This window comes from Manis javanica, chromosome 7 (genome assembly GCF_040802235.1).
Source record: "Manis javanica isolate MJ-LG chromosome 7, MJ_LKY, whole genome shotgun sequence".
NCBI lineage: Eukaryota > Metazoa > Chordata > Mammalia > Pholidota > Manidae > Manis > Manis javanica.
Window position 1 is genome coordinate 106974065 of NC_133162.1, and position 17258 is coordinate 106991322.

General features: G+C 39.7%; 1 protein-coding gene across 1 annotated transcript in view; it reads left to right on the forward strand.

Moving 5' to 3' along the window:
* The window catches only part of THSD7B (thrombospondin type 1 domain containing 7B), a 905223-nt gene that overhangs the window by 420669 nt on the left and 467296 nt on the right, over nucleotides 1–17258 (forward strand). The window contains exon 6 of the mRNA XM_037020802.2: nucleotides 10055–10210. Coding sequence (XP_036876697.2) covers nucleotides 10055–10210 — 156 coding nt within the window. The remainder of the gene's footprint in view (nucleotides 1–10054; nucleotides 10211–17258) is intronic.

Sequence of the window (17258 nt, forward strand, 5' to 3'; positions counted from 1 at the left end):
CTTTGAGGCTTCCAAAAAGCACTTGCCAAAAAAAAAGGGAAAAACGCGGGATTTTCTTTGTCCTCAGGCGCTGGTCTCAGGCACCCGCTCACCAGCCTTACTCTCCTGTTTCCCTGGTATTGGGGTCCCTGTCCCTTTAAGGCTTCCAAAAAGCACTCACCAGAAAAGAAGAAAAAAACCGCTCCGGTTTCTTTCCTCCCGCCAGCTGCCGTGGGGCGGGGCGCTCGGGTCCCTCCAGGCCGGCGCTTGTATCTTACCCCCTTCGCAAGGCGCTGGGTTCTTGCAGGTGTGGATGTGGTCTGGATGTTGTCCTGTGTCCTCTGGTCTCTATTTTAGGAAGTTGTCTTTGTTATATTTTCATAATTCTATGTGGTTTTGGGAGGAGAGTTCCTCTGCTCTACTCACGCCACCATCTTGGCTCCGCCCCCCTCCCGCAACTACGTTTTTATGTCATCAAAAATCTATATTCCTTTGAAAATTTCTGTTCATCTCCCTATTAAAAACAGGTAACAACACTTTCAGAATTAATGTGTATTTTCATTTAATAACCTATATGTACATGCCTATTTTAATACAAAATCACCCAGCTGCATTTTTAAATCAAATAATTATTATTGTCTCATTTTTGATGGTCTCTAAAGTTAAGATGTCATAGAAGGCAATTATAGTATTTTAAAATATGAATCACAATCCTCTTGATCTTATAACCTATTTCGCTCTGATATATGCAATGTAAAAATATAGGGTATGCAACTTTGAAAGACAGCTTTTTAATAATGTGACTTCTATTTAAGCAAAAGAGAAATTTGTAAAATTCAATACCATATCTGCTGTTCTATTTTCTGTATATATCAGAAAAGCGCATATCTTATTGGTTAGTGCATTATCTCCTGCTTATTTCAATGAAAATATCAATATATAAATTCCAATTTTGAGCAAAACATAGGTGTTGAGAAGCCCTACAGTCAAATTTAAAAAAAAATGGATTCCAGTCTACCTTACCACCATGGAAATGTGTAATGAATCCAGGCATGGCAGAGCCTGTAACTGGAAGGGTCTAACATAGTGATGAAGAAGAAAAACCAGAATCATGCTGGCTGGGTTCACATCCTGACTGTGCATTTACTTAGAATTTACTTAGAAAAGCTTGGGCAGATTTTTCAACTTCACTTGTCTCATTGGAAAAACTGGAAATACTAATAATACTTACCTCATAGAATGTTTTGCTAATTAAGTCAGAATACACTTGTCAGTTGCTTAGCACACAATTGAAGTTCAATATGTGTTTTAGTCCATGCATCCCCAGTGGGATGATATTGCCTCCAACAGGACAGAAATGCATCTTTGGGGTGAAAAAATTTTTTTTTCAATTCTCATATATAAAGCATACACATATGTACAAGTGTATTTGTGGTATAAAAATGTCATAGGCAAGGCAGGGACCATTAGAGAAAAAATGTTTACAAAGTTTCCTTAGGGAAGATAATGGAACAGAGGTAAAAAGCACCAGACAGTCTATTTTACAGAAGCTCAGTTGCTAAGAGATTTGCTCCATTTACACAAGTAGTGGTAGACTCTCAATTTAATGGTTTTTTAATAACAGTATTTTGCCAATTGGCTTTTCAGAATCATATTACATAAATCATTCAGAACATTGTCTCCCCAATCTGCTGATCATAATAAAGATTTTCAAAGATATAAATCCGCACTGTACTCTCTGCTATTCCCTTCCCAATTCTGAGCCAGTGCTTCTGAGTTGGGTCTTTAGTAGACCCGATTGTTTTAGCCAGGTTGGATGCTATTAATTTATAATATGGGCCTTGGCATAGTGAAGAGCTCTACAATTTAAGACTTGTAATATATGGATAGGTCTGGGAGGAAGGAACTTTCATCCAGTTTTGGTTTGTAATTTTTGTTTTACTTCTGAAAAATTATAATGCAGTTCCTCATATTAAAGAATGAACTATTCTGCATCTTAAAAATTACTATGTGGTGTCTCATTCCTATCACTACTTAGAGACCTGGTGAATCTCATAAGCCTTCTTTTGAAGTTGAATTGATTTATTAAGTATAAAATGATTTGCAAATTTATAGTAACATATGGTAACAAGGAGATCAGGTACAGGGAGGCCTTCATTTTCCTTTGCTTTAAAAACACAATGGTGTGCCTCTTTATTTTAGAGATTCAATAGTTCCTTCTTGACCCTCTGAAAGAAGTGCCACATATTTTCCCATTTGTTTTATTGGTCCTTTAGAGCTTTAAGCTTTGGAGTAGTTTGAAGGATTGTGTTGCCTTAGATAATACGGATTTCTCCTTGTTACATTATTAGAATGTTTCATTCAGTTATTTCCAAGGTTGAAATACCCACCTCCCAAAACAGCACAGATGAAGGTTTGACATGCTTGTCTGATGGACTAACAGGGCATCTTGTGACTGAAGCCTGACACACCCAGCTCTGGCTGCTGTCACCACCTTTCTCTTCTTACCAGATCTTCCTGTCCCCTCCCCTACCTCCGAGGCATCTTTGCCTCAACTGTGTTTTTCTTTTTTTCAAACATCTTTCTTTTCAATTTTTGGCTAGTGGACCTAGGGACATTTTACTGTCGCCTCTGTCCTTTCTCAGTTGATGGGTTGGATATGGTTGATGAGGCATACGAAGTGTGCTTGAGATGTGATGTGTACCCACTGGAAGGTGAGCTCTGCACCTCCTTGCTGGCCTTTCCTAATTTCAAAGCTGCCTCAGTGATTTCTTTGGTCATCCTTTGCTCTTCAAGAAAATCTTAAGGGCGGGGGTGATTATTGTGAGCTCTTTGTAATTCCTTAGTAATAGCTCTAAACCTAAATTTTAAGGTGGAAATAGTCATTAAAGTCCAATTTCACCCACTCTCTCAAATCCTTAGTAATAATCATGAGTACCTTTCAGAATTACGTAAAAAATACCCACCTAGCTCCTCATCTTCCTTTAATAACACTTACCTTTCCTGAGGTTTGGCCTTACTATTGATACTTTGAAATGTACTTTTTCTCTACTTGATCTCTCTTCAAAAGTGAACTCAATATTCACTGATTACTTATTGCTGATTTATTATTGCTATTAAAGCAGAATTTTTCTGTCATAATTTTATTGCAAATAGAAAATCATTTGTATGGTGTAATGTTAAAGGATATGGGCTTTTAAGAGCCCTGGACATGTATTTGTCACTTATGAGCCTTGTCATTTTAGGCAAATAATTATCCTCAATTACTTCATCTATAAAATGGGAATAATAATTGTACTTACCTCAGAGTGATCATGATAAATAAATGAGAAATTGCATGTAAGTACTCAGCATGATGCCTAGGACCAAGAAGGTTATTAATACTATTAGCTATTATTGCTAACACTAATTGGTAAAATAGACATTTGTGGTCATTCCTGGGAAAACCTGCTCTCCTTTAGCACTTGTCCTTGTTTCTCTGGGAAAATGCTTTCGAGGTTACAAAGTGCTGAGTATGAAGAGGACTCTGGCACTAAAACCCTTTTAAAAGCTGAACTTCCCTGACGTTGCACATTTCTGCCATTGACATCTTAGGAGATAACTCTTACCTGCCTCTGCCTTCCCACTTTTCCTCTTTGCCTGACCACTTCCCCATCTTACACTTGCCTCCTTTCCATTCTCTATCATCGATAGTGGTATTTTTAACTCTGTAAAGCATAAAAGATGCCATTTAGGTTAGCTCTTGTTCTGTGCATCCTCTCTGTACACCCCTTTCAGCTTTGAGCTAAAAGTCTGAGAAACAATTATAAATCTCAAAAGAGGAATAGAGGAGAAATATATGATGATAGAAATATGTGAATTCAGGGCAGAAGGCTACTATAATTCCTTCCTAATTAGGTAATTATTGGATATTGATTCTAATTACTCTCTAAAATTATATATGTACTTCATTTATTTTGCCTTCCACTTTATTCTAAATGTTGTTTTCCATCTTTACCTGTGGTGTTGTTATTCTGTAGTTTTAAGATCAGTAGGCATTTCCTAACTGGTTATATGTAAATGAGTGAAATTTGGAAAACTTTTGATGTGGTTAAATTTCACAAAACTGTCTTTAATTGCAGGAATTACTTTGAGATATTAAATTCCCTGTACATATGCATGCATCCCCCTGCCAGATTTTACTGTGCAGTACTTTACCAAGAGAGTCACAATATGGCTAAAGTTAAGCTTTATTAGGTATAATGGGATGAGATGTGATTTAATTCTTTAAGCTTCCTGACAGTGCTGGAAGACAGATTTGCTTTTATTCTATCCACTAAGTTAAAAGAATGATATATTATTTTGCAAATCCCAGCGGCAAAAGGCAATTGAAATAATACATGAAACTTCTTGAAGGAAAATAGCTTTCTGGTTAAAATTGTAATATTATTTATCTCTCCCCTTCAACCATTTGACTCCTTCAGTCTGTAGAAGAGACCTATTTATTTTCTCAGGAAGGTGGATTGAATTTCTGCCAAGTCAGTATACTCCCTAAATGAATATGTCAGGGGCAATATTGTTTCTCAAAAATCATTTAGAAAGCAGCATTTTTACATAAGTAGGCTCTTTCATTAGCTTTGAATTAAATCTTAGAAATTGCAGTTTCTGTTATGGTTGTTCCTTGGCAAGCCTATGCAATGAAGGGGTCCTGAGTTTTGAATTAGAGTCACCTTTGGGTTTATAGTGCCTGCCTTTGATTTGGAAAATTGAAATGAATATGACTTCTTTGTCTAACTTCTTTGTGAAGACCGATATTCTGGAAATCAAATGCCTTATGTAAAAATCAACTGAAGGTGGGTATTGTTTCTAAGGGTATTTAGGTTCCCGTAAGATAGAAAGCAGGCAAACTGTCCAGGTTTTGTGTTCCTAGGGAATAGCATTACCTCCATTTTCTTTTCATCTCCACCTCCTTGAAAACACTGGGAAAAAATCAATATCTTGTGACTAATTCCTCTATCATCTTTAAGATACTTTTTCTGTCCAGTGGGAAAGGTTAGATCCATTATGCCCTGGCAGAATTACCTCAAACATCTTCTGAATTTTCAGGCTGATTTGATTTTCCATCCAAAAACAGATATTTAAAAATAAGGAAATACCATTGACTCCTGTGATACTCTTTTTACTTTAAGCACATGTAAGTCATTTTTAAATAAACTATGAAGGGGTATACCTGGTTATTAATTATTAGTAATTAAATATATTATACAATTTCAGATTAATCTCTTTTTGAGGTGTTCAAGGGAATTGAAATTTAGATCTTACAAAATGGCTGTCTGTAGCGATTGGGTTAATACGCTCTTATTGAATCTTTTCTAATTTATTTCTCTGTAATTCAAATTAGCTTGGATTAGAGCTTGCTTTAGTTTCAAAGAAAAAAATGTGAAAGTACTCATTTTTCTTTACAATGGCAGTCACATGCTAATGATCACAATGGACATTTTTCTTCTTAATTACAAATCATTTTGATTGAATTTGTGTGCTCATCTGAAATCACCTTGTCTTTAAAGAAAATCATGAACTTTCTACACTTCTAGAACTAAGATCAGTTTTTTTTTAACATTCAACATGTCACCCACCCACCATATTTTCCCTCTTGTTAATTAGCGTTCTATTCATGGAGGAATTCATTATTTAAGGCAACTTTGAAATCATTAGTACCAGGTTTCCACATTTCCTGTAAGAACTGGTCGATTTGATAATTCATTGCAAATGAAATTTCCAGGTTAGTCACCAAAATAGTCACCAAAGTTTTAATGACTATTACATATGTACAATCACTTATAATACTATAATATATCCCCTAGCATTTAGAAAGCTACTGCTCTGTCATGGTTTCCATTTATCCAAGTTGAAAGTTATTTTGGCTCTTTAACACTTTGTGGCCATCAGTCATCTCTGTAGGTATTAACACTGCTGCCTACAAAACCTAAATTGACTATAAGACCTTGGGTAATTGCTTATCCAACCAGGCAATTGGTCAGCACAGGAATGACAGAAGGCATCTAGGTGATATGGTCTAAAACGCAGCTGGGAAAAGTGGGACAAGCACAGACCTGCAGTGAATAGGTGCACTGATTAGAGCAGGGAGTCATGGCGTTAGAGAAGACAGAGTTTGTTAATGGAAATAAAGCTGTTTCAGTCAGTATATCCAGAGAAAGGATTTCAGGCAAGTTAGAAAACCAGCAATTCTTACTACAAACATCATGGCTAGAGTTTGGCCCAGAAGAAATGAGGGCTCAGTAATGAGTAAACTGCACAGATCATCATCCAGTTGCTTGTGGCCCAGGTCATACCTCGACGACCCCAACCCTCCCAAAAAAATTTAATTAGAACATGAGTAGCCTCAAAGAAAGGAAGTCAATAGTCATTTAAAGTGGAGCACAGATGGTCTCACTGTCTCCTGTTCGGTGGCAGGGGATTGGGAAGAGATTTGGAGGAGTTTTGAAGTGACAGTGAAGGAGGGGAAGGATTTGGATTCTGTTAAAGGAATTAAATTGAGCCTGTAGCCTTTGTGGGTGTCTTGGGTCTATCATGTCTCTGACTATGGTCACTGTGATTCATAAACAAGATATCCTTGGCACAGATGGCCTCATCTGCCCAGTCTGATGCCTTTATTCCATGGAAGGAAAACCCAGAGGAGCAGGTGGAGGTGAGTCAACCACCTGGAACAAGGTTCAGTCTTGCTCTGCCCTGGACTTGCTAAGTGAACTTGGAGGAACCACATAAAGTCTTTGGAGCTTAGCTTTTTAGTGCAGTTGATGAACTAAACTAAATTAGCTCTAAAGCTCTCTTTAAGCTACAGCAGTCAATAGGCATAGAAATGTCCTGTGTTCACTTGGGGAAATGACTACCTAAGTGGTCTAAAGCTGGTAAGTGCTTTGTGACTTACTCATGATTTATTTCCAGACCAAATGTAGCCCAGAGGGTCTGAGATAGAGATAGTTTGACCCAAGCACATTGATTCAATGCTTAAATGAAGCATGTTAGACTTGTCGCCTGGGACTGGAAGAATTTATTGATAGGGATTACAATCTACTGTCAGTCAAAGCAGCAGGTGCTGAAGAGGCATGAGTGCTCTAACAAATAGCCTCAGTCCCACCCCAGGGCCTCCAATTATGTCACTTAGTATTCTCCAGGGAACCCCCCAACCATTCCTCTCCAGCAACCATGTCCCCTCCTACTTTCCAATCTCAGGAGTGCCATTAGCCCTAATGTCCAAAAGTCAACTGATTGCGAGTTAAGTATTTATCAGAGGGGGTCTTGGAGGACTTCACCCCACCCCTCAGTAATCCTCAAAACCCTCCATAAGCCAAATATATAATTTTTGTTAAAACAGTGTCCTTGACAAACACAGGTTCAGGAGAAGTTTGCCAGTTTCTTCTCACCTGCACTGCCAATCCGAAGGCTTACCTGCACAGACATTCTGGAGCTTCTCCTGGGGTCTGGTGCAGGCTGACTGTGTGTCTGGGTGTTGTACAGGTGGAGTGACTATTTTCAATTGTGGGGCCCAACTTCAAGTACAGAGCTTGTGGCAGAAGTGTCTGCTGGATGTTGGAGCTGAGCACTGGGTATCTGCTGAGCAATGATCATGAGACACTTATATTACATCTGATGTTGTCGGGAGACAGCCATGACACAGGGAAGAGAAGCGGCAGTAACAGCTTTCCAGTTTGTTGCTGGGGCTAACTGACTCATGTGTGATTAGTACTGACTCACGCTGAAGCATGGTCTCCATGAGGACAGGGACCTTGTCAGCTTTGCTCACTGCTCTGACTCCAGCACCTCACGAGATGTAAACACACGGTAGACTCTCAACAATGTAGGTTGAATGACCTATGATGAGGCCACACAGTCCAGTGGTTAAGAGCAGGAAGCCTGCCACCTGGATCCAAATTCCAGCTCCACTGCTCACTAATTGGGAATGTGGGCAAGTGAGTAATTTGTAACTCAGATTCCCCATTTTTAAACCAAGACTAATAATTTATATCTGAAAGTTATGTAGGTTAAATGAATTGAATTGATGTTTATAACCAGTGCTTGGCATATACTATACATGTTTATTAAGTAACTAAATTAATCAATATACATGTTCCACTTACTATTCCATCATTACTTAGGTTTTGTTCTTGGAACTAAACTGAGTTTATGAGAACACTTGCTAATAAGCATGGACCTGGGCTAAAATACGTTTCTGCCTTAAGACCTCCAGCTATGTAGCTTTCTGTTTATAAGATGCTCTGAAGCACTGCCTCCCATCAATTTTGTTACTGTGTTACTGTACCTATCCTTCTGAATTGAGAACTTCTTGTAAGCAGACACCACCCATAAAGGCCTGGTTTAGAGAGGGTACTCAGTGGTTTGGGAATGAGTGCATGATACACTCACTGAATGGCTGTCATGTAGGTTGCTCACTCCTGGGAAAGGAATTACAGACCCCTTCCCCCCCCTTACAGGTTCTTCTTGACCCACAGTCCGTCAGTGGCATATATGCATCACCAGTCCTGCTCATTCCAACCTCCCATCTCACTGTTATCACCTGCACAATCTCTCATCACTCCCTCTCCTCAACATTTCCAGATAACCTCTTTCCCCTAATATCTGTCCTTTCTGCCTTTCCCTGTTTCCTCCATTAGGCTTGTAATCTCTGACCTGTATATCGGCAGTCTTGCTTTGCCTTTTTTAAGTCAGGTCAAATCCTTTCAATAAACTGTAAAAGAATTAGTTGCAAACAAAACATTATGATTATTTTCCCTTTATAAACTTTTTTTCCCCCCCTGCTTACCCTCATAGGCATCTCAGGCTGCCCCACTGTTAAAGACACTTCATTCCCCATGGGTTACAACTTCTTCAGGACAGTATTTTCAAATTCTGCTGTTGTCTTGGGTTACGTTCAATGTTCTGTTGGGCAGAGCTGGGATGTATTGCCTATACTTACTGGTTTTAACTCACATCTCATGTAGAAGTGAGGAAGTAAAGTAGATGGTGTTAGTTACCACCCAGTCTTCTCACTCTAGTCTCTGTTTCTGAAGCATTTTTTCATCTGCTTCACTGGATGGAAATGGCATATAAGACATATTAAGACAGTAGTACAAGACAGTCCATAAGATACAAGCGTCTGAACTTAAACCATATGCTCACAAACTCAGAACTACTATAAAACTTCCTAACAAGGGATCCCTCTGGGCAAACTTAGTTCTGCATTTGGCTGTTGTTTCAATGTGCTGTTTCAGGTATTGCTGTCTTAGCTCCTATTATATTAAAATCTCCACAAGAATCAGGATCTCATCTTCTCCTTCATGGTGCCCAGAACTGGGTCTGCAGAGAGTGAACAGGTGGTGAAAACCCCCATGGACAGGTGGCTGCTGCCCCATTAAGTGAGCAAGCCCTGGGTGCACTCTGGGGGTTGGGGCATGACAGGAAGAGCCCTACCGCTTCTTGTTTGACACTCCCCATAGCTCTCAGATACTCCCTGCACCTCTGGGGAGCCTCACTAATGAAACTGACTTCCAGGGGCCAATTCTTCAGTCACAGATCCTGATTTTTCTTCTTATTTCTAAGAACCATTTTTCTTGCGTGTCTCTGAGTCTCCACCCCTCAGGGGAGTAACAGCCATAGATTGGTTATGCTAAACACCCCACCTCAGGGGTTCAATTTTAATTTTTTTCCAGCAACCTGGTCATTTATATAGTTGAGATAGACTCATCTTGAAACTTCACCAAGCCATTGTATAAAAATCGTAACTGTAGATAATTTGAATCTGTATTTGCCGTCCTCTTGCAGATTCCCAGGGAAGACTCCGGTGCAGGGAACTCAAGTGCATGCCCTTTGTCGCCCTTTGTATGCCTTTGCTTACCTCAGAGGCTCAGTGTGGAGCTAAGCAGTGAGTGCTGTAAAGTGTTCATGTTTGGCTCGCATATGCTCTTCATACCCATCAAGCTGGCATGGGCTAGACAGGCACACGAAGGCAGGAACAATTCTGGGGCCGCCCAGACAATGTGACATAGAGCATCATTATTATTCTTTTTCTGCCCTTCAGTCTCTAGACCTGTGGAAAAGACATTATGTTTGGGACCTACCCCTTCAGCCTCTCAGCTCTGCAATATCCCTTGCTCTACAGACTGTATAGTGTCTTCCTGGTCAGCCTGGGGCCTGTGCATCCATGAAAACTGCCGCGATCCTCAGGGGAGAAAAGGTGAGTGCCTCATTTGTGTGCGCTTCATTTCCTTCCAGCAAACACACATTTATTTTGGTAGCTTAGTAGCCAACTAAGCCTGCTTAAAACAATATTTGTTTGCGAAATTTAGGTAACCAGCTGAAGCCTGACAGCATTCAGTTATGAGGGAGCCGCTGGGGATATTTCTGGAGAGCACAGAATCTGACCTTGATTGACCTTCCAATCAGTCTTATTTCTGGTGAAGTGTTTATAACTCAAACATGGTATAACTTAATGTTTTATGTTTCTGAGGAAATTAGTCATGATTTCTGTAATCACATCAGGAAACAATTGTTTTGCATATCTATTTATTTTCATTCAGATTTCCGCATGCTGGATTTGATACTGTATTTCAGATTTTCATGAGGGACACTGGTGTATGTTGTTTACTTTTTGATGTTGTCCTCAGGCTTAAAGAAAACTCTCCAAACATTGTGTGTTTGTTTAATTTTGTAGGCCCTCTTTAGTTTGCTGTCATAGACACATCTCCATTTCCAAGTTCATTTTTGGTGGCATCTTGACTCCTCTTTCATAGTCCCTTCAGTTTATATTGACACTACATTCCTTTAAGTGGCAGTGCCAGAAATAAATATTCCCTTAACTAAGAGACATGAGATCCAAGGATGTTCCAAGTGTTGGGCTGTATTTGCTAAGCACTAATACTCGTTATCACGTGCAAAGAAAGAGTATGTGGCCATAAGCTTGATACTACAAAGCTGGTGCTCCCAGCTCAGTTCTGCTTGAATTCATTTGAAGACCCACCTATCAGCAATCCCCAGCGTACTCACATGCACACATGTGCACGTCCAAGTTCATATACCCGTGTCCCCGGGCTTTTCTCCTTATTCGCCTGTTTTGTTCTAAAGCAGAAGAGGAGGATGTGTGTTAGGAATCTAGTTAGGGTGGGAAGAAACTAACTTATTATTTTATCAAATATCTGTATCTCAGTGGAACCTGGAAGCAGTTGGTCGAGGGTGGGGGAGGCAGCTCACATTACTGCTTAATTAGACATGTAACCAGAGTATCCTCCAAGCTGCTTCAGTTTATGATACAAATAATTAATGCTAATTATTTAATGCTAATTAAATATTTAATGCTAATACCCACCGTTTGTGGTCTTAAGGCCCAGACATGTATAATGGGACCTTGTAAATATATTATAGTTGCTTATGAGACTCCCCAGGGTGACTTACATGCTACAGTTGACCTTCTTATGTTCAATCTGTGCCAATCCATTTTAAGACTGCTGCCTGGAAACTCACTGGAGGTTGGGCATAGACTGAGTTTCTACAAGGAGGTAGATGCAATGCTGCAATCAGTCTTAATAGATGTTTATTAAATGTTTTGTTCCATTTGTTCTGGGCCATAGAGTCTCTATAGCAATTCAGAAAATGTTCCTTTTCCTAATTCTGTGTTGCGATTTTTGCCACTTGAACCAGATTTTCATAAATTTCACCCTTTGTGAAAAACTATTCTATCAACTTTTATTTCAGTCTTCCTTTTCCACATAATTCAGCTCTGGTTCATGGCATTCAGTTGGGAAACACAATATGCCGACCCCCCCATTTGCCCAGGATGCTCCTATAATGCACTCTGCTTCATTAGGTATCACCTGGTGTGGGTTGAATTTTGTCCTCCAAAAAGATGTGCAGTCCTAACTCCTGGTACCTGAGGTATGGCTTCATTTGGAAATAGGGTTATTGTAGATGTAGAGTTCAGATGAGGTCATATGAGGTTGGTGGGCCTTTTCTAATGACTGATGTCCTTATGCAAAGAGGGGAAATATGGACACAGAGACACACACAGGGGAAAATACTGTGTGAATAGGGAGACACAGAAGACACAGGAGAAGTCCAGATGAAGACAGAGCAGGCATTATAGCAACACTTTTATGAGCCAAGGGATGCCAAGAATTGCCGACAACCATCAGAAGCTAGGGGAGAGGCACGGATGTGATCCTTCCCTAGAGCATCCAGGGCAAGTGCGGCTCTACTGACACCTTGATTTTGGGCTTTTAGTTTCTAGAGTTGTGAGATGATAAATTTCTGTTGTTTTAAGTTGCCGAGTGTAGTAATTTGTTTGGACAGTCCTAGGAAACTAGTACACTAAACCACCTTTGCATCAGCATTTAGGCTCAGCAAGGATACAACATTTCATAAAACTATAAAACTAAAGTGGAGAGAAGTGAACCAATTCGTCCTAAATCCCATAGTGATTTAATAATGGCCAAGCCAGTGCTAGGAACCTGGGTTCCTATCTCCTTAGTCCAGCATTCTTTCAAACAGTAGGCTTCTTTAGTGATTTCCTCCATAAGCTTAAAGAAGTTGGGATCAAGGCCCAAGGCCAGCACTGAGGCTAGCAGAGTCGTCCTCTACCCACCTGGGTTGCATTGGCTAGTGGGAATCATTAGCCTTAAGAACTGTTCATTTACCTGATGTGAGAGCTGAGGCATGGGGCATGGGGTTTGTCTTAGCTCCAGTGTATGGCCTTCGTATGCCGAGGGAAAGCAGGCTGGAGTTGGGGGGAAGAGAAAGAATGTGCCAAGAACAGTTTGAAAGTACCAGGCAACTGGGTTGTGTGTTTATGCCTCAAACAATAAAGTTTTCAAATTAAGGCCCAGCCTTTGGGGCTGAAGGAAAAGGAGAACTTCTCACCTGAAGGTAGCAGTGTCACCATGGCCTCCTGCAGAGGTCAGGGGCATGTTGGGATTGATGAGAATTAGTCTTTGTTTATAAGGCCCATAGAGAGGCAAAGTGACCCACTCTGGACACTAAGTAATCAGACGGGGAAGAGTATAAGCAGCAGTGGTTGTTATTCTGGTCTGGAAGCTTGCTGTTCTATAAATGTTTCCCTAGAGAAGAAAGAATTCTGATTTTTAAAGTCTTGCTAAAACCTGCTAGGACCACCTGTCTATAATCTCTCTTGGGAAGAATAAAGAATGGAGTTTTCCCTCTAGGGAAGTGATTCTGTGCCTACAGGAGTCCAAGCATGTTATGATGACGGTAAGTAATCTGCTTGTTATTTCTACTGACTTGTGAGGGTGAGGTCTGTGAGAATGAGGTCTCTCAATCTCAGTCTGTCCCATGGTCCCACTGTAGGTTCTGCCTCAGACACTGACTGGCACTAACAAAACATAGTTTAGAATCCCATGGAGAATGGAGTATGTAGGCAAATGCATTCAACATTACAAAACTCTGGGGTGTAAACTGGACTGTTAAGCTTCACATTCGAGTTTCCTACCCTAATGAAATGCAGTGAACCTACTAGCAGAACCTACTAGGCTATTTATACTTACCTAGATATTTTATATTTATCTACATACTTACAGGAAGGTGGAGGATTTCAGGGCAAAACAAGCAAACAACAATAGCAAGAAAATGTTGGATAAAGTTGAAGAGAATTACTTTTTTCTTTTCATTTAGCTATTTCCCAGCCACTATACTACCATTGCCTTTGCTCACATTAAAGGAAAAGAAAAAGAGGAGTCTGAGAAAGGAGAAGATATTTTATTATCTAATAGAAGAAATTCATTATTCTAGAAGTTATCTTAATATAGCTGTTGTTCTTAGGCAGCCATACTTCAATCGGGAATCATCCAAGGTTTGCACCTGTCAGAGTACATTAGGAAATCAGCCTCTGTACACAGCCTCTGCACCTGTCAGCAGGTCTGTGACGGGCAGACAAGTGGGACAGTGCTCGGCAGGTCAGTACTTGTCAAGTGAAGCTAAGACACTTTCCAGAGGAATTTAAATTGGATCAGGTTTTATCATTCATTGCTTTATCATTGATACACTCCCAGAAAGTTAACAATTAAAGACAGATGAAAGAGAAGTAACCTGAAAAAATTGCTGATGGACAAACTCAACACATACGTGTAATATCTTTTAAAATGCATTTTAAAAATTATTTTTGATGCACAGACATAATGTTTATATGACATCCCTGTCCCTTTCAGACATTCTAGAAAGGCATCTTTGCCACAGAAATCATTCTAAAGAGAAATTTGATGCAGACTTCCCAATATAGTGTCACAGTAAATAAGCCTGTGTGGTAGGACTGCAGGGATTCCTTCATGCCCCCAATACAGTATTTCCTGCAGTCATAGCACCTAAAGTCCTAGAAATCGCCATGGGAAAAGACATTTTTGAGAAGACATAATTATCTTTAAAAGACAGTCTTTTATGCTCTGAAACAAATCAATTTAAATAATGGTAAAGTAGGAAAATACATGTTTTAAGATCTCCTGCAAAAATAATGGGGAAAATTTCCATTTTCCATCCTTGCCTGTTAGAGATCCGCCTTTAGTGAGAGTTCTATAAAATCATTTTGTTTTGACACAGAAAGTACATACGCTAAGTGACAGTTTTTCCTTTTCCCTTTTGTTTCATGCCTCTGTGTGTTGGGGCTGGTGTGGGCTATGGATGCTTTTCCCATTCTAAGCATTGCGATTTCTCATGCTTATGATCACCCTATCAATGCTTCTTTGTATTTTCTGTATGGGACTGGTGGTTGATTTCTGAAGAGTTAGAATCAAAGATTCAGTCTGCTCAGGTTCTTGGACTCAGAGTTGTTACCCAATGTGCGAGGCTGCCAGAGATGAGGAGCAAATGGAATGCTTAAGATAGAATAAACTTCTGTCATCTTCGGTCAACCTGCCAGATATTTCTTCAGGCTCGTCCCAGTGGAGAGACAATGTTGCCTATGGATAGCTCCGTAGAAGCTCACGTGGACACTTTTTGGCTCTTGACACATGAAGATATGCAGCCCACAGCTCTGAGTCTCTATTAATTTTTTTCATAGTTTCAATAGAAAAATTTCCCCCTCTTTTGCTATTTGTGCTTTTCCCCTTTCTTTCAAACCATTACTAATTCTTTTCTAAGTATCTTTAGTAGTATATGCACTAAGCTATTGGTATATATACTAAATCCTTGGGTTCATAGAAAAAAAAAACCCAAAAAGCAGCCTGCAAATATTAGCATGATTAAAGGTGAATTGAATCTGTGGCCAGGTGATTACTAGAACTCCTTGCTATCCAGTGCCTAAAATTCCACTATGCAAGTTCTATACCTTTATTTATGGACATGATTCATGGTACCTGTCGGATTTACAGCAAAAAATGAGGCTGGAATGCATTGTCCATAAAAGCTGACTTGAATCCTTTCTTTGAGAAGGTCATGAATCAGAAAGACCTCAGCTGAATTTCCTACCTATCCATTTATCAGTGATGTGCCTTAGAAGAAGTGATAAAGTATCTTCTAGTCTTAGTTTTCATATTTGCAAAATGAGAAAAGTAACTTAAGAAACAGTTCTGATTTATTTACTTTGGGTGATAGAGATGAAGAGATCAGTATAGGGTAGATGCTTAAATGGTGCATGTGCCTTCTCTCCTTTTTGGATTACATGCTCTGCGAAGAATAGATTTATGTCTTCTGTTCCTCCTGTGGCTTCCCACAGTACATTGCCGTGATCTGCATATGGCAGTTAATGTTTACTGAATGACACTATCTGATTAATGTGGAATTCAGTAAATGAAGGTAAGTGGTTGGCTGACCCCAGCCACCATGGACTTGAAAGCTATGTATCTTGCAGAACAGAAGTACCCAGGGGAAGCCTGATATCTATTACAGGCATAAACACCAATGTGTGATTAAAGCTAAGGGGTAACAAGAGACTCCAAGGTTTTTTGTTTTATGCTGAGCTGTGCTGTGATTTGATCCTAGTTGGAGTCAGAACAAGGGCAGCACAAATGAAAGACTGAAAGAATTTATTTTCTGAGGAGATGTAATCTATAGATTTATGGGAAGATAGATGTAGCTTGATTTATGGGGAAAATTGCATATGCCCCTCAGTAGCATTAAGCTCTAGGTAATATGACACCCAGAATCCCTCATTAAACATGCTCAGTTTCTGAGCCAGTTATCAAACACTGTAAGTCGTGGAGATCCATGCCATGTCCTGCTCAAAGATATAAACTAAATAAGCATATATATAAGACAGATAAGTGGCATATGAGTGTTACAGGTAAGGAGAGAGGTCAACCAAGTTGTGTGGCAGTGAGAGCTTAGAGGTTATTGTAGTTTAATATTCATCAAGTATAGTTCAGAGTCCTATATATTCCCTGCATCTGTTCTCAAGGTAGCTTAGAAAGGGAGCTGAACATTTCCACAGGTTTTATTTTAATTAATTAAGGATATGTATGCGGATGTATGAAGTTCAGCAGAAACCGTCTATTGTTTTAATTGTCCCAGACTTTGTATTCCCTGTGCTATGAGAACATGGTCTCTCACTGGCTGAATACCTTCCCATAGGTGGCTGGTCCTTAAAGTAAGCATCTAAGAATCTCTTTCACAAGGAACTCAGAGGTTAACCCTAGACCAGAAAAATGCCAAGTAAAACCGTTAGGACAGTTTATCTAAAACACTTGCCCAGCCCTGCAGTATTCTAAGGAAGCTCAGCTCCCTCTTGTGGCCTAAAACCATGCGTCCATTTGTTCTAGCCTCCTAGAGGCCGGGCTATTTAATACGAGTCAGGCTTTTGCCAACTTTACCTTGAGCGTCGTAACATTTTCATTTCTTTGCTTTCGGCAGGAAAGTAGGAATGGCCATGACAAAACTGAGAAAGCTACATTTAGCTTCGTTACCTCCATGCTTTGTCCTTCTCCCCCACTTTCGTGGGAAGGGTGGTGTTCTGAGAATTCAGTGTTCTCCTGTTCTCTATTGTCCTATCAGCTTCTCTCTCTCTTTTTTGAACTTGCTCCAAGGAATAAATGAATAATAATTCCTTAAAAATGTTGCCATGCAATTAGATTGGCTTTGTTTAAAATAATAATAATAATAATTAAATTGGTTGATTGAATTTGGAGTAGTAAATAGAAGTTCCATGGAAGGTAGGCATAGCCTTTAGAAATGATATATCATGAGGGCCAAAGATTGAAAACTAACAGGCTAAAGGGTTGTATCTAGTTCTCAGTCTCTCTCTATCTTTTTTTTAGCTCACTTTGTTGTTTTTCTTGTTTTAAATGTAAATT